Source organism: Chaetodon auriga, chromosome 22 (assembly GCF_051107435.1).
Source record: "Chaetodon auriga isolate fChaAug3 chromosome 22, fChaAug3.hap1, whole genome shotgun sequence".
NCBI classification, from domain to species: Eukaryota; Metazoa; Chordata; class Actinopteri; order Chaetodontiformes; family Chaetodontidae; genus Chaetodon; species Chaetodon auriga.
The window spans coordinates 14,844,094-14,866,828 of NC_135095.1; the positions used below are offsets into that span (position 1 = coordinate 14,844,094).

Below are 22,735 nucleotides of genomic sequence, written 5' to 3' on the forward strand. Positions count from 1 at the left end.
CAAAGGGCTGTCGTGTAGCTCAGCTCTCTCCAATGAAAAGCTTTTCTATTAAAACGTCCACAGGACGAGCTGCAGGAAACCAGAAACGTCTGTGCTTTCAGGAGCAGACTCTACAGACCAAGCTGCACACGGCACTTAAAGGACACTTCTGCTTGGGGTCTTATTTTCTTAAGTTTGGGTTGTCGTTCATGTCAGTTACAGTAACACTGAACTCATCTAATCAAATGCTAAAATCTCGGCGCCTGACGAGGTCTGACCATCTGAGCCACTTTCTTTGGAGGCAGAATGAAAAATGAGGTCATCCAAAATGAAAATAAATGTTGAACGACTGAATGATGGTCTGATTGGAGTTCCTTTTAGCGATGTCACAGCCTTTCATTCAGGGAAAATGCACTTTTTGAGTTCTATGAAAGGACTGAAACCGCTATGTCTGTGTGTTTAAGTATGGAGCTGAAGCTAGGAGGGGATTAGCTTAGCTTAGCGATAAGACTAGCTACTAAACAGCCACCCTTGCTCTCTCCAAAAATATATATCCTACCAGCACCTCTAAATGTGTTAATTTGTGAGAATTAGAGGTAGTGTTATCATTCTTGAGCTTTAAACAGAGTCCTGCTAGCTGTTGAACTAAGCTAACTGCCTCATGGCTCTTAAGATACACTTAAACTGCCAATACAGAACTTTTGACGTAACAGTTTGAAGTGAAAGCTACATGCTACATGCTAAAACACAGAGGACAACAGCAGTACAAGTGAGTGAAATGTCTCATTAATATCCCTTACATGGCAACGTGATGCTAACATTTACTAGCATTACCCACAAGAAGCTACTTGGACTTGGTGCGTTTTGTCATTTATGAATTCAGCTTTTGATTTGTGAGTGAATGAGTGTGTGATGTGTTCTTTCAAAGGTTACATAAGCTTGTTTTGACAGATATGAGAGACAGTGGTATCGATCTTCTTGGGGTTAGGGGTTACTCTCGCTGAGGATATGCCCAAATTTTAAGCTTTTCTTTGAACTTGGTTATTATTGCCAATAGAAAATGGTGCTTTCAAAGGCTGTACAGCTCTTTTCATTATAAAAACATAAATATTACATATTATTGATATATTTTAATGTATTTTTTCCTTTTTCATATTTATGATTCTTTTATGACCTTTGCCCTATTTGTTTTTTTCTTTTCATGTTCAGTGCGATGCGCCAAAGGGAACTTCCTTTTATATGAATGAATGAATAAATGAATATTAACCTGAACCTGACGGCCAAAACTATAGAAATATAAATCTACGTTTAAGTAAACCTCAGTTATCTCTTCATTTTCTGCAGCCTTGTGTGGTCTGGTATAAGTAGCAGCCTATGGAGGCTAATGTTAGCAAACTGGCCATAGATTTTCTTTGTACTAGACGTTCCTGAGACTGATCATAAACTTTACGACTCTCCTCTACTGCTGCTGTTACTCTGCGTTTGAGAATTCACTTCTGGCCACTATTCAGCACAAGTTACAGTCTTGCTTTAAGGTGTCATGGCTGCAGCACACACACACACACACACACCTATGCACAGTGAAATGCTGTTACTCTCACTGTGTGCTGATAAATGCTGAACTTAGAGGATTGTCTCTTTGCTCGCTCCCTTTTGTTTGGCTCCACTGAGTGTTGTATATAACCTCTCTGTCAGCAGCCTGCAATGGAGTGCTTACTCCCTGGGACAGAGAGAGAGAAAGTGTGTGTGTGTGTGTGTGTGTGTGTGTGTGTGTGTGTGTGTGTGTGTGTGTTTTTGCCATATAAAGCCGCCGCTGCTTATCACTGCCATGCTGCATGCGTCCGGGAAGGAAATGTCAAGCTGGTGTGAAATTTTCAGGTAGGAGCTCTTACGATGGAGCCCTGAAGCGAAGGGGAAAATGTTTGCGATCTCTCGTCATGCCACAACATCCATCTTTGCAGCCACAGGTGGAGCGCCACTTACAACCAGCAGGAGGCATCCTGGCATCTTCTCCACATAATCTCTCTCTCTTTTCTTTACCTTATTTCCCCTCTGTCTTCTCTGTCTCCATCTCTGCTTCTTCCCCCCTAAAGTGTCCTCTCATCTCATGTTCTCGGATGCCGTCTCACAGAAAAGGCCTTATTTTGAAGTTTCATGCTCACTAGCTTGTGCATTTGTTATTCTGCTTTTTCCAACTCGGTCTGAGGAGCAGGGTGGCAAACCACACAGCCCGCAGACACCGTGGGGATTTACCCATGTCCTGTTTCTGTTTTTCATTCTTTTCTTCCCTGTTTTGAGGAGCAAGCCGGCTGAACCGAAACATTTTCAGCGCCTCCAGCCTTTTTGTAGTCACCAAAAATTAAAGTCCTGTCCTGCTGGATACGCTGCACTGTGCCGGCCTTCATTTATCATGTCACCTGTGAATACAGCACACATCTGAACCAGTGAGTTTACTGTGAAAAACTTTCCTCCACTGATTAATGAAAGTCTCTGCTGGTCAATACGCGCACATATTCCCCTGGCCAAGGTGTTTTAGAGGCGCAGACAACACACACTTGGCAGGCTTCTGAACACATAAATGGAGTTTGGTACGCTGCTGTTGTGAGCAGTGACGCAGACTCTGCTTCTGTAGAGTCCAAGTAGGCCTTCAGTCCAACCTCAATTATCGAAACCTCAAACTGGAAGCTAAGCTGGTGAGTCTCTGAAATGCCACCACAGACAAAGACAATGTGATAATGCTGGCCTTAATTATCTGAGTTTGCTTTTTGAAATGTCAATGAATTCACAGATATATATTTTAAGGTAGAGAAGCTTTGACTTTGATATCCCTTCACATAAAATGACCTTAAGGATCTACACTTTTACATTATAGCAGTGCTATACTTTTATTCTAAAAAATTACATTTTGAATGCAGAGTGCATACTGGTCATTTCTTTGATTAAACCATAGCAGAATATCTGAAGAGTACTGATTCAGCACCACGTTCATACAACACTGGTGGAGCAGATTGATGCAACAGAACCAGATATATCGTCGTTGTCAAAATCTTGCACCTACATCACCCACAATTCAACTTCAACCCCAACAGTTGGGTCGGAGATTTGGGTTTTGCTATGCTAGTAGTGGCTAATGTAGCCTCAAGCTGCTAGCCTCAAGCAGAGATGAGGAGGCTCACTTCTTTCTAACTCCACACCAACTTATTTCTTTCATTTTCAAACTCGTTTTCAGACAAGAAGTCACTTGAGTAAATTTATGACTTCCTGTCCCTCTGGAGCCACAAAAGGCTTTATACATCTTTTTCACATAGGTAGCAGTACTCCCTAAGTGACCTGTAAACAGACTTTGATGTATAAAATCACTGGAGTCCACAGTCACGCCAGCGCCTCTGAGACGCTGTACTAAAAGTGCTTTGAGCTAAATGCTAACATCAGCATGTTACCATGCTACAACATGCTAATATTAATGAGACACAAAGTACATTAGTTAAGTTCATCTGGTAATAAACCAAAAGCATCGGACAAATTAATAATCTTCAGGCTAGACATGATTGTATGCACCATGTTTCAGTCTGGATTAAAGCTAGTGTCCTCCAGAGAGCCAACAATGGCGGCTCCTGTAGAGTTTTAAGGACGGCACTGAAGGTTTTTCTCAATGGAAAACATGTTTTTAGTTCTTCTCCTGGCAAGTGTTTCAATCTCCTACTACATTGTAAGGTTCACTGAAGGTTAGCTGGTGATAGGCGGATGGTTCATCCAATCACTTGCCAACAGGCTGCCCTTTCCAAGCAGTTTGTGAGGACGACCACCCAGATGGTTCTGTGTAACAAACCATGTGGCGCACCATGTTAGCACGCTGCTAGCTTAGCTAAAACTCTCCAGGTGTTGGTTAATCATTTGCTACAGGTTGCTGACTTGCTCTCTTTTTCAAAGCCAAACAAACTTCAGAAGGTGCTGAAATCCACAAAATCAAAAGTACTACATGGAAAGATTTCATCAGCATTGTTTTTGGAAGCGGAGGCCTGTTGCACACAGTCTAATATCTCATTATTTGTCATATTTAATCTTATTAGTATGGAGCTGTAATGAAGATAAAGCTAGCAGACCAGACTCAGTGGGTGAAATACGGCATTAAATGTGGGCATTATGTGTTTCTGTAGCAGCGACAGAACCTGCTGCCGGTTTGCCCAACTGAACATTAATACACTCAGACCACCTGTGAATTCAATTCCCACCATGTTCACAGTGATAAATAGTGGTGTTTGTAGAAAAATGAAACCATTTATTTTAAGATTATCCAGGGTTCAGGTCCACTGTGAAGATCAGCAGAAATCTATACAGGTGGAAACCTCAGCTAACCTTCTGACAGATCTAACTTCTGCTGTATGAAAAGTAAACACAGCCAAGTGCTGGGTGAAGATCTCTGAGCCGTCTGTCTTTCTCATTCTTATCGCTACCATTTTTTTTCTCAGGAAATCACATATAACACATAAACAGAGCTAAAATTAGTGTTTGTGACTCAGATATGATGAGGAACTGATGAACAGAACTCAATATTTCCTCAACGAGTATAACCTATGATTCATAAACTCGGCTCGCTCTCCACTCTGTGAGCTGATAATCACCATCCTGCTTGTCACAATCAAAAGCACAGTCGACAAAGTTGTACAGAAAAAGGACGCTTGTGGGAAGCTAACTGGCCCTGTCAGGTGCAATGTTTTCTAAGCCTTGCTGAGGGTGTTAATGGATAAACATGATTTGGCAGAGAAAATCCTCACCTGCAAGACGGGCAAATTAGTTTCATCTGCTTCCCTAGAGGAGGAGTGGGGTGGAGAATAAAAGGTTGTTTGAAGGGATTTTTTGAAGCTTCCAAAAAAGGCCCACCAATAAAAATCAATAACAGTTTATGTGTATGCTATATCTAGTCTAGGTTCAACATTTTATCTTGCTGCCAGACGGCCCTGTCTGTTGGGGAAGTGAAGCCGTTATATCCATCTACGCATTCTTCAAAGCCACCAGACTCCTTTGACAAAAGCAGTAATTTTACTTCACAGAACAAAGAAGTTGCTGGTCTACCGCTGCCTCGATCGCTTAGTTTGTTTATGTTGTTGTGTGACAGCAGTGTTTTAAAGGGTTAGGTCGGACTCACCAAAGTCACACAATAACATAAACAGACTAGTCAATGGAGGAAACAGTACACCAGCAGCTCCTGTGTTCAGTGAGGTAAAATTACTGTTTTTGTCAAGGGAGTCTGGCAGCCTTGAAGAGAGTGATAAAACTGGAGTGACAGAGGTCGGACCAACGGGGCATGATTATCGTAACACTTGATTGGAGTCACAAAAAAGAGGACGTGCACATATCTGAATGCAGGTGAGGTGATACACATTCCTGTCGATGGATTATCACGAATGCACCAATCTACAGGTGGCGGTTACGTGCTAAGAAATACAGCAGCAAAGGCAGGGAGGAAGACTGCTGGTGGACGTAAACGATGACAATATTGAACTTTTAAGAACAGACTTGGCTGATGTTAAGACTGTGAAATTAGAAGCTGTAATGTGTAGTAGATGCTAGTGTAGCAGCAGCAGCCACACTGGTCCTAAATTTCCGACGCCGTCACAGTTTTGACACAGGCTGTCTTTGGTCGACACAGCTGCAAATCCACCACTGATGGATGTGCCTCAGCTCCGGACCAAAGTTTTGGACTGATGACCAAAGATTTCACCATGATTCACGACTGTTGACTTTCACCTTGCGACAGCCCTAAATCCTCCGGGGCCTGTATTTAAGACTCGACCTGAGACTTCAAAATAAGGACGTTCAGTTCTGTGAAAAAATTGATGATAAACGGGGCGGGCAGACGCTGCACACCCACATACTGTAAATATGTATTTATTAGGCCTGTGCAATGAAGCCACTGTATATAATTCACATCACTTTGGAGAACTTGTGCCACCCAAAAAAGTTTGCAGACAGCTCTGGTAACATACTGGATTCAACATGAGGTACACAAGCTCACAACATAATCAACATGCTAGGGATCCCGGAGGTGCACGAGCTCATCCATACTAATAGCTGTCAGTGTGTCATATGGCTGAAGATCTGCTCAGAGTGTGATGAAGCTGCACCGGCTGCGACAGGGTTTGACACAGATTGATGCGCTGAGATTTACTGACATATTTTCACACCACAGACCGACTGACATTAACGATGAGCGCGTTTTTTTTTTTTTTTTTGTCCCGTTAGGGAAAGATTCCTGATTCAAGTCTTTCAGAGGATGTTCAACAAACCGCTGTGGCAGGGAAAGTCAATGCAACAGCAGTGCCTTTCACAACAAATCAGTTAATTGCGTCACTTGCTGGCAACAGCGTTCTCCTCTGGTGTATTAAGCTCCACTTCAATGAGCTACTGTTTTTCCGCCACTTGTTTTCCTGCTAAATGCACCTGCGCCGTGGAGAGAAATGCATGTCCTTACATTCCCTCTACTGCAGAGTCCCACCGGTCTCCGTCTCACAGCCAGCAAACAATTGTTAAGCGCCGGAATAAAAATGAGAAAAAACTCACAAGCTTGCAGCTTATCAGGACATTCCAGGGACAGAAGGAGACGTATTGAACTGTGACCTGGCACTTTTTCTCTCCTCTTTCGGCTCCAAAGTTCTGCTTTATTTGGCTCCTCTATGTGAGAAACACATAGAGTTGCACATAAAAGCACACAGACGTTCTCCTCCTCTACTTTTCATCTGCAGTCTTACTCCTCTGCACCGTCTCCTCGTCCCCGTGGGGTCAGGAGTGGAGCGGAGTCGGGGCTACTCTGCGAGGCCCTTTGTTAGGTGTTAAATAGGATAATTATGTAAAGTAGCTTTTAGAATAGCCTCCTGGATGCTGCTGATTAGATAAAATTATGTATTAAGGTTAATTAGAGTCAGCTAATTTCTAACTCAATTAGAGTCCAGACAGACAAATAAAAACGTAAAAACGTCAGATATTAGACTAGCAATGCAAAAATAAATTACAGGATTTTTGCTTAAATTGCTTCATGTCAAATGTCAACTGCAGACAGGGTATGGACAATAATTGTATTATAGCTGAAACTATTAGCTAATTTTTTGATTAGTCACTCCACAGAAAACCAGTTGGCTAATCAAGTAAAGTGATTTTAAAGTAATTTGTCGAGAAAATTGAGCAAAACGTAAGGATTCGGCTTCTCAGATGTGAATATTTGCTGCTCCTCTTGTTTTTATGGTAGTAAAATGAACATTTTAGTGTCTTGCACTGTTTGGACATTATAATAAATCATCTTTAAATGTATATTGTAATGGATTTTCTGGATTCAGCTGAGAAACAGGAATTAGAACTGTAGAATACTGTTTTTTCAACAAATACAATGCTTAAATCAATATATGACTACACAATTTGTGGATCACTGCTGCTGCTTTGGGAGACTTTTTTTAAAAATAATGTGATGAAACTCAGACAAGTAGGATAATTCACTGATTCTTTCCTGGTTCTCAAACACTGAAACTCGAAAGAAGTCTGTTGTTGAAAAAATAAGACTGGTGACAATATTCTTCTAATTTTTAAAAAACCCAGTGACACCTGTGGCGCTCTGTCAACACCGAGCCCATTCATTTCGACTCAAGATGAAAATCTTTAATGCAGTTCAAGCAAACAATACTACTAGGAACTATTTCTAGCTGTGGATGAAGACATATTTGATGCTGTAGTGACTATTTCTGACAGCAGGAGTCAAAACAAACGATGGCGCACTTGTTAATGGTGATGCACGAACATGTCACCCAGTGGAAATGCAAATCTGTGACAACAAAGCTGCATTATCTCAAGCTTCGGCTGAGGTGAGGGGCATTCAGTTAGTTGCAATCTGCAACCTCACCACTAGACGCCACGAAATCCTGCACACTGGTCCTTTAAGATACAGCTTCACACATTTTGATATTACACCACCAAATCCCACATGATACTGGATCTTATATCATGACGGTGATATTATATTGATTTATTGCCGGGCTTTACTTAGTGCATCAGTTTGCTTGGATGCATTTAAAAAATACACTGCAGCTGATACGCACACACAAACTGACAGCTAATTTAGCATGCACACATCTCACACACACCTGCCACACAGTCTTTTGAATCCTCCTTCCAATCTCCAGGCCTCAGGCATGCTCTGCTGGGGATGCTCTCATAATACACCCATCAATCATTCTGCAGACAGCTTCGCATGCCCCTCCCCGCTACTCTGCTCACGACTGCTGCGGGAGTCTCAAGGTGAAGGAGGGCGCCGTGCCTCCCCGTCTATGAGCTGCACCGTTAGGACAGGACGTGGGACGCAAACTTCCTGCATCCCACAAAAACGGCCGGAGGAGTGATGTTCTCCACATGCCCGTTGCAGCAAGGCTGTGTCAGCTGGTACGAACGTCCCAGCATTAATTTCAGCATTCGAGTGAAGAGTGGAAAGCAGCCGAGAAAGAGGCAAAAAAAATTGACCTTTTTTTTTCATGTTATTTCATCAACTCTGAGAATTTTTAAAGAGAGAAATGAACCTTGTAGATTTTGAAAACTGACAGTTTTATGAAAATCGATGGCAAATTTGACCTTGAATTAAGGAACACCTGAGGAACAGGCAGGTGTTCCTTCCTGTAGAAGAGACTAAAGTACCTCAAACTTGTACTTAACAGCAGTACTTGAGTAAATGTTCTTCTGTACACTGAGCAGTATGGAAACAGCTCCTGTTACAGGACTTTTTTGTCTTGTTGAAATCTAGAGTAACTCAAAAAACCATATTTGATGACAGACACCAGCACTTCTTCTTCATAACCATCATAATATCTTACAGTTTTTTTATACAGTAGAGATTCATTCACAGACACATGCTTTTTTCAAAATGATTGATTTCTAATTGATTTTTATTTTTTAAATTTTCCAAATTTTTTTTATTCCAAATTTACTACTCTAAGTGGGAGGAAACCTGAGCACCAGGAGAAAACCCACACAGTGCAATGGGTCAGTGACCCGACAGTCCTCTGAGAAACATGGTGGAAGTGTTTCCAGGAGGAAGCAGTGTGGTCACTGATCCATTGCGCTGTCTTTATATTTGGGGACGGGGGGAACGGTGAGGACAGGCTGGAGGGGAGGTGACGACATGGTGGGGTGAGGAGGAGAGGGGGGGAGGGCCGAGGGGGTGAAGGGAGGAGGAAGAGGGACCTGCTGGTACACAAGTTGAACAGCCTGCACCTCCACCTCACTGTCACCATCACTCTTCTTCTCTCCAACGCAGCCGCTGAAAGGCTCGTTCTTCTCCTCAGTCTTTCCCTCGGTTTTCTTCTTTTTCTTGTCCTCCTTGTCTTGCTTTTCTTTCTTTTTCCTGTCCTCCTTTTCTTGCTTTTCTTTCCTTTTCCTGTCCTCCTTTTCTTGCTTTTCTTTCCTTTTCCTCTCCTCCTTTTCTTGCTTTTCTTTCCTCTTCATGTCCTCCTTGTCTTGTTTTTCTTTCATTTTCTTCTCCTCCTTCTCTTGTTTTTCTTTCCTTTTCCTTTCCTTCATCTCTACCTTGTCTTCCTCTGTCTGTCCAGCCAGGTGAAACCAGAAGCTGCGTTTCTTCTTTGCTGCTGGCACCAGGTCTGCTCCTTCTCGGCCAGATGCTGATGTTTCGTAGAGATTTTCCAGGTTCTCCACCTGCTCCATGACCGTATCCCATTTCTTTGTGTTGTCATCCAGCTGCTTTAGGAACTTCTCCTGGAGATCTTCAATGCATTCTGAGGCCTCTTTGAGCATGTCAGAGAGATAGTCTTTTGCCTCTTTGAAAACCACGATTTCGGTGTCCCTCTGCTGGAGCTCTTGCTCCAGATGGTTCACCGTCATCTGCAGTCTCTCCTGGTTCTCTGACATCTCGCTCATCTCCTGGCACCAGGTCTGCTCGTTCTCGGCCAGATGCTCTACGAACTTCTCCTCGAGAACTTCGGTGTAGTCTGAGGCCTCTTTGAGCAAGTCAGAGAGATGGTCTTTCTCCTTTTTGAGATCCACGAATTCGGTGTTCCTCTGCTGGAGCTCCTGCGCCAGATGGTTCACCGTCATCTGCAGTCTCTCCTGGTTCTCTGCCATCTCGCTCATCTCCTGGCACCAGGTCTGTTCCTTCTCGGCCAGCTGCTCTACGAACTTCTCCTTGAGAACTTCGGTGCAGTCTGAGGCCTCTTTGAGCATGTCAGAGAGATGGTCTTTCTCCTTTTTGAGATCCGCGATTTCGGTGTCCCTCTGTTGGAGCTGCTGCTCCAGATCTTTCACCGTCATCTGCAGTCCCTCCTGGTTCTCTGCCATCTCGCTCATCTCCTTGCGCTGGATGGTTTCCTCTTGGGACTGGGTACTTGTCTCACTTGATGTCTCTTGAGACCTGGCCTTCAGAAGCTCATCCCGTTTGTGAATTTCTCTTTGCAAGTTGGAGACACTGTTGGTGAGTCTCCTCTTTTCAGTCCGCAGTTGATCCTTTTCATACCACGCCTTGTTCAACTGCATCTTCAGATGGTTGATCTGCTCCTGAGTGGGTTGAAAGGCCTTGTGCTGGATGTGGTCGCCCTGTTCCGCCTGGGACTGGGGACTTGTTTCTGCTTGAAGGCTGGCTTTCATAAGTTCATCCCGTCTGCAAATTTCTCTTTCCAAGTTGGAGACACTGTTGGTGAGTCTCCTCTTTTCAGTCAGCAGTTGATCCTTTTCATACCACGCCTTGTTCAACTGAATCTTCAGCTGGTCGATCTGCTGCTGACTGCGTTGAAAGGCTTTTTGCATGCGGCAGAATTCTGCGGGTTCGATTGGAGGGTCCTGATGAGCAGGGCCGGGACCCTTGTTCAATTGGTGTTTCCTTGGGCAGCCTCTCTGCGCCATTGGACTGTCTGTTCGACTGTAGTTGTTCATAGTAGACAGTAGTTGTTTAGTAGATCGCAGTTTGTAGTTGAAAACAGTTATCTGTAGTAGACACTAGTCGTATGTAGTAGACAATGTTGTCGGAAAATGTGTTCGTTGGTAGCTGAATAACAATCAATTAATCGCTGAATATCTCTCCTCTGGAACGTGTGTATCTCTCTGGTGTGTCAATTCAAATCAGTATAACTCTGTTGGTGTTTGCAGCTGAATTTATTGGTGTGACCTTAAAGCTGCTTCCATTCTAGTACTGCATCAAAGCCACTTAGAACTACATCGAAGCCACTTTGATCCCATTGGCTGCACGCATGAAGACACATTCCGTGGGCGGGGCTAATCCAGGAACACATGGTTCCTTTTTTGGTTTTGTTTTGTTTTGATTTTTGTTTTTTTTTGAAGATTCTTCCCTCAGGCTGTATGATTCCTGAACTCATCCTCTGCACTCCACCATAGAAACTGTTTTTAAACTTTATTTTCACCACAGAAACTGCTTTAATTTTTGGACCTTTTGTTCATTCATCCATTTTTGTCATTTTTGTTTTGTGAGGAGCATAAAGGAAATACAGCTCTCATTTCGCTGTGTTGTACAATGATAAATAAATGAACCTTGTACTCTCAAACATCAACTTTGCCTCTGTATTCCAGAGAATTTCTGTTGTATATCGGCTCAGTTTTGACCTATAATAGGCCAAAAACATTAGTATTAATCTTTCATTCATCTGCGAGTGCAGAGAGACTCATTATCAAATAAATGCAGTTGAGTATAAAGTAATATTTCCCTCTGAAATGTGGTGCAGTTGAAGTCTAAAATGGCAGAAAATCCAAATACTAAAGTACGAGTACTTCAAAAGTATAACAGCACTTAAGTAAATACACTTACTTAATCTAAGATTGATTTAAAGCTTTCTGCTTTCACACGAGTGCCGTCTGAGGTGGCGAAAGACAAAGTAGAGCTCCAGTACGATTAAAATCCTTCAAACCTGAGCATCATCAGAGTTCCCTCCCTGTGTCTGCGCTCATTCATATACTGCACATCCCGGGTTGTATGTGCTTTTCCAGGAGATTACACGCCGTCGTCTCATGAAACACGCTGAAAGAGTGACGACAAACATCTGATTTTAATTCACTTATCGGGGGGGATTCTCGCTACCTGCACTGGCACACCTGAATAAGGAAAGAATCAAGTGGGACAACAGAAGGCCCGCTCGGTTTCCTTTCCTGCCAGCCAACAAATATTTGGCAGGACAGGGAAACAAAAAAAAACAAAAAACAAAAACTTTAAGGGTGAGAAACAGCAAACAGGAAGGTGCTGCAAAGAGCCCGTCCTAGTTCTTTTAGTCTAGCAAAACACAAAGAGGAGACAAGCAGGGAGGGGGGACAAAGATGGATATGGAGGTAGAGAGAGGAGGTGAGAAAGATGGAGGCAAAGAGAGAGAGAAATGTAGAGTGTGTTATGTAACTACAAGGCGTCTGTGATGTCAACTGCTCTGTCTTCACTGCAGCCGACGCGCCTTTGAACAGGCAGGAACGGGAGCGCTAAAGCGAACACACATTCCTCTGCATATTTTGACAGAATGTGGTTGTATGCGTTGCAGCTGACTTTAAACATGAGAGAGAACAAGTTGTGTTTACCACCGGTGAAAACATTTACTCAAGTACTGCACTTAAGTACAGTTTGGAGCAACTTTACGGGAGTATTTCCGTTTTGTGCTACTTTATATTCCACCTCGTTTCAGGGGGAAATATTGGCCTTTTTTCTGCACTACAATTGCTACGGTTAGCACTTTTTATGCAGGCTAAGATATGTTGAGATGGGATATGTTATACTGTTGTAGATTAAACAAATTAAAGGAGTATAAAGTAGGAAAAATAACTATGACCATACCTGTGATTTACAAGTCAATGCATTGGTAGTAAAAATAATCTAGTTATACTGTACCTAGTTCTAACTTTTAAAGGACAATAACAGTTTATTGTTGTTATTGTTGTTGCCTGGATCTGGAAACACAGACACATCGCTTAGTAACACTGGGAGTCAGATGATTCTACAACTTTTAAAACTACAACTGAAACATTGAGACCCCAGTTTTCCTTCGCAGTGATGAATTTCTGCCAACATTATGGGGCAGTTTCGATGTGAATGAACTGTTTGCTCATTGACAAACTGTCAGATCGGGTGAGGACTCATTTCTCGTCCTGTCTCACGCTGCTTTAGCAATGCATGCACCAAAATCGGTGTCAAGCACAAAATGATCATAACAGACAGAAATCATGACCACAGCAAAACAGAAGAAACAGAAAAACTATTCTTTAAACTTGATACTCAAGTAAATGTATCTCATGTGCCTTTAAAGCCCATTCTCGACTCGTTGCTACATCTCGTCTGTGTTTTCCCTCCTTACTCACGGTCCCGCTTAATGCTCTAACTCCCCTCCTCTTCCTCCTCCTCTCAGTCTGTTGTCCTGTCACAGCTCACAGACTCCACCCTGGATCCTGTTAGCGCTTATCAGAGCATGGCTCCGGTCCAAACACGAACACACACATCTACCTTTTCCACCAATCAATACCAGATTTACAGAGGCAGCTTTTCTCCCCCTAACTGAGCTCAGCTCTCAGGGGTGGCTGGAACCGCCGGGCTGTGGACGTTTGGAGTGAACAACACACCTTTCATATGGCTGCTTACACAAACCCTTAAACTGAGGACACACTTTAACTTACTGAAACACTTACAAGGACTAGACAGCTCACTTGAGGTTACTCTTTCCCCCGACAGACGCAGATCTTTCAGGCCTGACAGTCGAAAGAAACACATACTGAACGGCTGAGTGAATACAGAGGACAGCACACTGAACGACAGGTCGATGGTGATTCGTTATGTCATTATAAACCTCTACATTCAAATAAGGGACATGCACCTCTATGAGACCGCACACCAACACAGTGGTGCTTTGAGCTAAATGCTAACATGCTCACAACAACAGTGCTAACTGTCTTATTGCAGCAGGTGTTCTCCGTCTTAATTTAGCATGTTAACATTAGCTAATGAGCACTAAACACAAACAACAAGCAAACTCAGGTTAATGGGAGAGTCTCTGGTCTTACTGGACAAATGAAAACTTTGCTTTGCGTACCAAACATCATGGCAGTCCATGTCTGTGAGACGCTTCAGTCTGGATCAAAGCGGTCTCTACAGCCACGCTAGCAAGACTAAACATGCTTTTTGTTTATTTTTGCCGCAATGTTTGCAGCAAAGAATCAGATCAATGCAGCTATTAGAACCCTAAAACACCACCGAATGATTTTATTTCCAGGCTGTCAACACCAAGCGACCCAGAATGTGATGCTCTTGGTCCAATGTGGGCGAATAAGTCACGACTCTCAAATTAAATCTATCTATCGGCCCAACAATCGCAATGTATGTCTACTCACTTACGGACCTGCAGCCAGCATTCAGCACTACATTCCCTTCATCTGGGACTAACTGGATTAGTCTCCCCAACCAGATCAATAGCAATCCTCACAAATATCAGCACTTCTTCTCCTGCGGAGCGTCCTTGGTGGACAAATGGGATTGGAAGCACTGGAGATAAAAGCGCAGTCACAATGTGACTAATTCCTCACAGGCGTCTCTGTCTGTTTCTGTGTCATTTCATCATCTCTGAGATCTTTTTCCCTTTAATGTCTAAAGATTGAGAGGGAAAGGCGAGACGCGGCGACGACACAGGAAGTCCTCTGAAGAAAATGCAGGATGGTGGGTAATGTGAGGACAGGAAGCGGTCCCTGTGTTTAATGCCACCGCACACAGTGCAAATGTTTTCACACCAGGTACCATTTCTCCTTCTGCCACTCCATCGTGCTGCAGTCAAACAGCATCTGCAAATAACTGGTAACATTTATTTTGTCCTGCTCAAGGTAGCAGACGTCTACAGGAGTCAGATATAATCAAGTAAGCTGTCTTCTAAAGCACTAGCTCCCAACCTTTTTCCTTAAGAGACCCTTTTTTTTAATCACTGAGTAAACTGACGACCCATGACTGGAAGTATTTTACTGATATTTCATATTATATTCAATACATAAAGGTAACACGACAGAACAACTGATAAACTGTACAACTAATCCAAACAATGAACACAACTGCAGAAGTTTGAGTAAAAGCAGCAAACATTTTTATGACTTTTTATACACTTGTCTCTCTGTTCTATTATGTATTTTTAACAGCCATATGTACTTAATAGGCTTCTTTTTTGACAAAGTTTTCTTCTCCCTGGCGTTCGGCCTAATAGCTCTTTGGCTGTTTTAACTGTGTAAATCTGTGATGCAGGACGAGGCTGTTGAGCAGAGAGTCAAAGCTCTGTGAATGGAGCTGGTGTTCAGGTCTTCGCTGTGGCCTAAACCTGTGAGAGTTACACTAATAATAACAAAGTCATTTATTCACATTAGCATGCTAATGTTTGCTATCTAGCATGGGGCAGCTGTGGCTCAGTGGTCGGCCACCTATCAGAAGGTTGGTGGTTCAATCCCTGGCCTCGGCAGCTTACATGTTGAAGCATCCTTGGGCAAGACACTGTAGCTGTGGGTGAATGGGTGAAGGCTTGTTTTGTAAAAGCCATATAATACAGTCCATTTACCATTTCAACACAAAGTACAGCTGAGGCTGGTGGGAATGTCTTTAGTTTCGCAGGTATTTGGTCATGAGCTCAAGTATTAGACAAAATACAATTCTGACCTGATGACCAAAGTTTTAACTATCATCCTGAGGGGAACATCAATGTCAGTACCAAACTTCATGGCGATCCATTCAACAGTTATTGAGACATTTCACTCAGAGAACAAACACAAACGTCGACAGAAAAGTCGAGAGGATCAACAAAGTCATTTGGATTCATGATCTTGGAATCATTAAAACTAAATTTCATGGCAAGTTGTTGAGATATTTCAGTCTGGACCAAAGCGGTGGACTGCTTTTGTTTTCTATCATTAGAGATCGACTCTTTTTGGGTTTCTGACTGCTCAGTTTGATGGGATCACCTCTGGGAACTTGTGATGGACATCTTTTGTTACACTCTATAGACTAACCAACAAGTGAAAGCGTGGCTGACAGATTCATTGACAACAAAAACAATCATTTGTTGCAGCCCTACTCACCACGCCGTCCTAACGTCCCTCACAACTGGCAGGTCAAAGGAGAAGAAGAACAATCTGAAAACACTGCTCGACTCGACACTTGTTTGTCTGTCTCTCTGTCTGCATGTGAGTGCCAGATGTATTTTTAGAGAAACTCTATCCGAACACGCACACAAACGCCCCCACCCTCCCGCCACGAACGTACAACAAATCGCTCACAAACACACACTCAAAAAAGCAACTGTCATTTCTCATTCGTCCTCCCCGTCCATCTCCAAATCCACGACCTCCCTGCCTATAACTCAGGCGATAAATCTCCTCTCGGTCGTGCACATAAAGAAAAGACGAATGAGGAAGAGGGGAGGGAAGGTGAGGGAGGAAGAGAGATAGATGGCACACTTGCATATGTGTACGCTCGTCCATAAACGCTCGCTGCATTGACATTCATCCTTCTCCTTGCTTTTTGGTGTGTGTGTGTGTGTCTCTTGTGTGTGTGTGTGGGCGGGTGAAGGACACTCTACATCTCTCTCAGTTGAGAATAAAGAAGTCTTTGTAACCTCCAGTCTTTCTGGACCTGGGCTTTAAACACACATATCACGGGGCTTCCTATCCACAGCCGCTGGGGCCGACACACACACCAACACCATACAACTCCTATAAAATTAAAAAAATCCTGCGCCCGGTGCACGAAAACCAGCAAATGTTCCTTCAGTGAACTGAAATCGCTGCCGTCAGATCAACAGGCAAGGTTTAAATCCTGTAAAATGAATGCTGCGGGGAAGTTGTGTAATTAAAATGAGGCAAATCAGATGGAAAGCAGAAGACAGAGATGCAGCACTCACCATCCTCTTTGCATTCCTCGGGCGGCTTCGCCTTCTTGGCTAGCCTCGGGTCCAGCCACGATGTTGTCTTGGTGTTGTGGCTGTGAAGAGACGACAGGGAGAGAGAGAGTGAGCGGGAGTGTGATAGATGGCGAGAGAGAGGAGACTTGGCAGAAAGAGAGAAGGAGGTTGGTGGATTCTTAATTCAGCCGGAGAATCATTTCAGAGAGGAAAGATGAGACTCTCTCTCGCACGCCTGCTTCGAAAAAGGTGACGAGAGAGAAGGAAGGAGGGGAAAAAAAATGCTTTAGGTTAACAAAATGGCAATCAATACTTTTAATGTGCTTACTTAGCGGGCAAAGGAGGAGGAGGGGAGGAGGAGAAGGGGCAGAAAAGGATAGAGGGGTGACTGAGGGAGTGATGGAGGGGAACAGCTGTGGGGCTGGCAGATTCATCCAGAGCCTCGGGCAGAGAGCTGGATCTAGATCAGATATGATGGTGTGCCAGGGAAACTCGACGCATCTCCACAGCTCGTCTGAAGCTCGGGAGCCACAATGGCCTCCCTTCATGCGGACAGTAGGGAGGGGGAGGGCAGGGGAGGTGTACACAAAGTGCCTACAGTAAAAAAAAAAAACTGAGGTGAGAAGACGAAGGAAGAGGAGAAAAAAGGCCTCCTTGTCTCGTTGCTCTTCTCAGCACTTGCAAGAAGGCAGAACGACACAGATCACGGGACAGGAATAACCACCAAGTCATAAAAATAAACTTGTGATGTTTGGCTGATTAAAAGCAAAAACAAGCTGAAAACTCATATTATCGTCTCATTAAGCCGTCACGGTTGTTCCGTGAAGCAAGTCTAAGTCCAGTATTTACTCTCCTTTCAGCTCTGTTTTGGTCTCCAGCAGCTCCAGAGGGAAATATTCTGACTCTTTAGCTGCTGCAGCGGATGTTCAGATTTCTTCCCCAACCAGTTGCTAACTTTGTCTGCCATTTATTGCTGGGAAGGAAGCGCACAGATGGGTTTTTAGGCGAGAACAGCTGCTCTCCGTCGCTGGAAATGAGAGTGATGTGAAATCAAAACAATGAGCTGAAAGAGGCTAAAAAGCTTTATAAAAATGTAGAGTTGGGTTCTTTATTTGACACATTTCATGCTACATGTAGCCATTCATTCATTGTTAATATAAAAATTTTGATTAGTGCAGCTTTAAGAATTTTTAGCTAACTTTAGCATGCTAACACGCTCGCTGTGACAAGTTTATTATACTCATGTTAAGCAGGAATAATGTTCACCACGTCTGTCAGCGTGCTAACCTTTGCTAATTAGCACTAAATACAAAGTCAGTTTTACAGATATGCAGTCATCAAATTTTGACCTGATGGTAGAAATGAAAAGTTAAGGGATCACTGAAGTTATTCCAGTTCATCCTGAGAGGGACACCGTAGCACCATGGTGTTGGTGAGAGAAAACTTTGACCTGATGATGGCGCTACAGGGAAAGTTATTTCAGTCTGGATCAAAGTGGTGGAACAACTGACAGAGGACCGTACAGCAGAGAGGCAGTTGTAGAGACAGAGGTGGGACACTGAGACCTCGTCAAACACAGAGCCAAATAAAGTGCAGTTCAAGGTAAAGTCTGCTTTTGATTCCTTTCCATCAGCCTCATTCTGTTTCCTCCTTTCCCCTTAACCTCCTCTCTTCCTCTAATGCATTGAACTCTTTAACTCTCAGCGATGTCAAAAGCAGTGACGATACTCCACACAGGAAACAAGAACCCAAAAACGTTGAAATTCAGCTGTGGTCGAGAAACGTCACTCTGAAACTATGAACTGATAGTTATCAACACAAAGCACCGTGATGTGTACACATGTTACGAACACTGCAGTGCAAAATTACATTGGTATGTCTCAAACATAAACTGCAGAGTCCAGCACGGCATGATGGGAAACGTGGGCTGTCGCTATGGCTCCAGCTTTCAGCAGAATTGGTGGGCTGGCTCTGTCCAAGTCGGTTGCAAAATGTAGATTAACATATGTATTTAGCAGGAGCGTTGGAACTACTTTCTGAGTGCTGTAAAAAAAAAAAAAAACCTGCACTGTTATTCACAAAGCATCTTTATCATTATGACAATATGGTTGATACAGAAGAGGAAGAGCTCACATCAGTCATGAAACCTTAATAAACTCCTGTAATAAAAGGAGCAGAATCAAAAGCCATTAGGCAAATCTTAAGCCCTTGAAGGAACAAATGCTAAGTAATAAAAACCTTATTCCAGAGAAGCCTCTGACAAACAGCGTTTGGCTCACTGGCTGTGTGAAGCTATCACACAGGGAGGACCCCCGCCTGGTGTTCAGGCCCACGGAGCCTCGTCCTCCTCCACAGCGCTCCTCAGAGGACATATGTCCAGCAGCAGCATCATGGGCGTTGTCGCGTCCTTCTATTCAGTTCTATCTGCACGGAGCTTTCTCTCACTCATTCAGTATTAAACATGCTTGATGACCGGCGACGGGCGCTTAACGCTGAGCTGACACATGCACTGCAAGCTGCCATGCACCATTCAGACAGGGTCTGGAGTGAGGAGGTGCAGCTCACGCTCCCCTTCCCTGCTATGCACATGAAATGTCCAACGTCTGTGTTATTTAGTGCTTATTTGTTGGGCATTAACTTCGCATTTACGTGCAGATCGCTGAAAAACTAAACTTGAAGCGCAAATAAACACTTCAGGCGGCAGTTATGACACAGCTGAAACACGAGCCAGCAGGGAGGCGGTGCAGACAGCTGCATGGATTAAAATGAGGGCGCGTCTGCTGCGTGAGGCATGCGAGCGCGTCTGATAATAAAACTCGTCAGTAAAATTCATAAGGTAAGCTAACGTTATCTTGGAGACCAGGTTATACCAAATACAAACCAGAATATAAGCATAATATATAGCCACATATAACGCAGTTGGACCTGTGGTTATTTTGGTGCAAGTAATGCAAAAGAAGTGTAACCAGAAATGCTTTACTCTACATCGGCAAAGTAACTCGTAATATATTCCATATTGAAGGCCCAACACTGATAAATAAATAATCCTTCCTCTTTTTCATCCTCCCTCACCTTCTTTTTGTCAGTCTTTACTAATTTTAATCACTATCCCTTTTCCTTCGGCCTCCGTCCCCCTCTGTCCCCCTCCCGCTATTCCTCCCCTCTGCCGCCTCACTTCAAGGGCTGTAGGTAAACGAATTGATCTCGTATGGAGGCCAATCAAAGGGAAGCATCCTCTTGGCAGCCGCTATCTCTTTGGCACGGCATCACATACGCCCAGACAAAAAAAAAAAATCAACTTGAAGCTATAAATTCAGCGGGCTAACTGCATTAGCCGTGTAATGTGCTTGATGGATGTGGGAGCTTGAGGTTTCTCTGCGTTGGGGGAGGAGACGCTGGGCCAGTCGTCTGCAGTGTGGGGAATTTAAAGTCTGCTCCTGCAGACACCGAGAGGCAACATGTGCCTGGCCCGATGACAACCGCGTCTCGTCTCTCGGTCTGGTGTTGCTGTGCAGCTTCGAGCAGTTTATGATGCGTTCAAGCGTGCTGCAATTCAGTCAATGCTGTGGAGAAATTTAGCCTAATGACTGAAATGATCTATCGATGCAATAAAAGCTTTTGTAATGGCAGAATAATATCCTGTTACGGCTCCATTAGCTGAGGCTATACATGAACCCATGTCCACATGCATGCACATACAAGTCCCTCGCCAGCACTACAAAAACACACACAGCCTCCATTAATCCGGTGTGAGAAAGACTCAACCTCTGTGGTTTTACTGCAGCTGTAAAAAGCTAACAACTCCAATGAATTAAACTTTAGAGCTTGTATAACAGAGTTCTGTGTAGCAAGGTATTTCTGGGGACCTCTAAATCTCATTAAACCACCAGGCATCAATTATGGTCTATGTGTGCGTGTGTGTGTGCGTGTGTGTTTCTGGGGGGAATACACAGAAGTAAATTTAGATGCTACCTAGCTTTAATCTAGTCATTCAGGCTCAATTTAATTTTGTTATGGGAGAATGAAAATACAAACTCACTGGATGGTTCCTCTTCAGGCTGCACGTATGAGAGCATGAGGGCTGTTCAGAAACGATGACACGTAACGTGTCCCTGTTTTTTACTTTCCTGTAGCATGTCGGAGAGAAAGTCTGTTTCAAGGTTCCCTGCTGATTTCCTGACCACGAGAAGCTGTGATTATGTCAGGCGGTCGACGCACATTCCACATCCACACACGTCTGATGTGCACAAAACTGGTTTAACGAGGAACGAAGTGAACTCGACATATTTGTTAGACCTCAAGCATACAGATTTAAAAAACAAATATGGTGCTGGATTTCCTCCTCGGCCCTGTTTAATCAGCTTTATTTGCTCCATTCAAAGTCGCTTTCGGCGCTTTAAAGCTGCACTAATCAATATTTGTGTGCTCACAGCAGGTCACATGAAAGGTGTTGCTCTGAGTGATGAACCCAACTGAAGTTTCTCCTTCTTTAAGGAGCCTTTTAGCATCTTTCAGCTCATTGTTTTGGTTTTGAACCATGCAGCTGTATTCTGTCATTTCCCTCTCACTGCATCGCTTCCAGGTGCAGCTTTTTTCAACAAAGCTCTACCTGACGAAGCCAACGGAGGACAGACAAAGTTAACATGGTGGAACATTTAGCCAGCAAACAGTCACATATTTCCAGCAGCGGTTAGACAGAAGTTAGTTAACCAGATAACTGCTGGAAACATTCAACAGGTGGCAGACAAACATGAGTACTAACGCTGCTCCGTGTCTGCTGATGTGGAAGTAGTTTGTTTGCTAACATAAACCTTCTGACAGCTTGCTCTGCTGCCCCCAAGTGGCCATAAAAATCAAAGAATACTTCCTTAAAAGTCACCAGGAAAATTGCCAACCATCTGTTGAATTTACACCTGAGTGACTAGAGCATCTCTGAGAGTGCTGGATAAAGGTTAGATGCATCTGTGACACTTACTCTATGAAGTAGACTTCTCCTTTCTCGGTGTACGCCATCTCCCAGTTGTCTGGCAGCGGCCCTAGCTCGTCGTTCTCCTCCAGCTTGGGTACCACAACCTTCGGGGACACTCCGTCGTCTTTGGGGGCCTCGGTCGGGACCTCCGCCGGGTTGTTCTGCGGGGCGATGTCCCCCGAAGCGTCTGTGCTCTTGTCCTCATGTTCACTCGACTCTGAGGTGACAACATGGCAGGATGAGTCAGGCACGACATTATCGCTCGGGGAGGAGAGTGAAAGACAGGGGAGGTGAAGCGAGGAAAAGGAGACGTAGGAGGCAGGGAGGAGAGATTGATTGAGAGTCGGGGTTAAGAGTGGAGACAGAAGAAAAGAGGGAAGAATGATTAGAAAGAGGTGAGGGGAAGAGGTGACTCAGGGGAAAGAGAGGAGCGAGGTGAAGGCAAGGGAGGGAATGATTGAGGTTAACAAGACAGAAAGATGAATAAAGCAGAAGAGACAATAGAGATTGAGAGAGAAGCTGGCTGTGATGCCCTAGTTTGAGTTGTGGCAGTGTGTGAGTGTGTCAGACAGAGACATGGTGTGTATGGAAGAAAGAGAAAGAGGAAGCAAGTGTGTGTGCGAGTGTGTGTGCGTGTGTGTGTGCGTGCCTTCCTCGAGCAGGGCTGGTGGAGAGGGGACAAATGAGAGCCGTGGATTCAGAGATAATCTATGGGAGGGAAGGAGCGCGGTAGCTATCTGCTTAGATCACAGACCCTGCTGTGCTCTATTGATTCCCCTTCAGCTCTCTTGGTCGGCCCACACTCTGTCCATCCGCGCCGACAAAACTGCCTTTGAGCGGAGCCCCGCGGCCCACTTTGACGTCCGCCGCGGCTCACCGCGCCGCCCGGAGCCTGAAG

General features: G+C 44.1%; 1 protein-coding gene across 9 annotated transcripts in view; it reads right to left on the reverse strand.

Moving 5' to 3' along the window:
• magi2a (membrane associated guanylate kinase, WW and PDZ domain containing 2a) overlaps nucleotides 1–22,735 on the reverse strand; it is a 203,704-nt gene that overhangs the window by 49,446 nt on the left and 131,523 nt on the right. For all 9 annotated transcript variants that reach the window (XM_076722674.1, XM_076722672.1, XM_076722671.1 and 6 more), the window contains exons 5-6: nucleotides 21,844–22,054; nucleotides 16,869–16,948 (exon numbers count right to left, since the gene is read on the reverse strand). In XM_076722674.1, coding sequence (XP_076578789.1) covers nucleotides 16,869–16,948; nucleotides 21,844–22,054 — 291 coding nt within the window. The remainder of the gene's footprint in view (nucleotides 1–16,868; nucleotides 16,949–21,843; nucleotides 22,055–22,735) is intronic.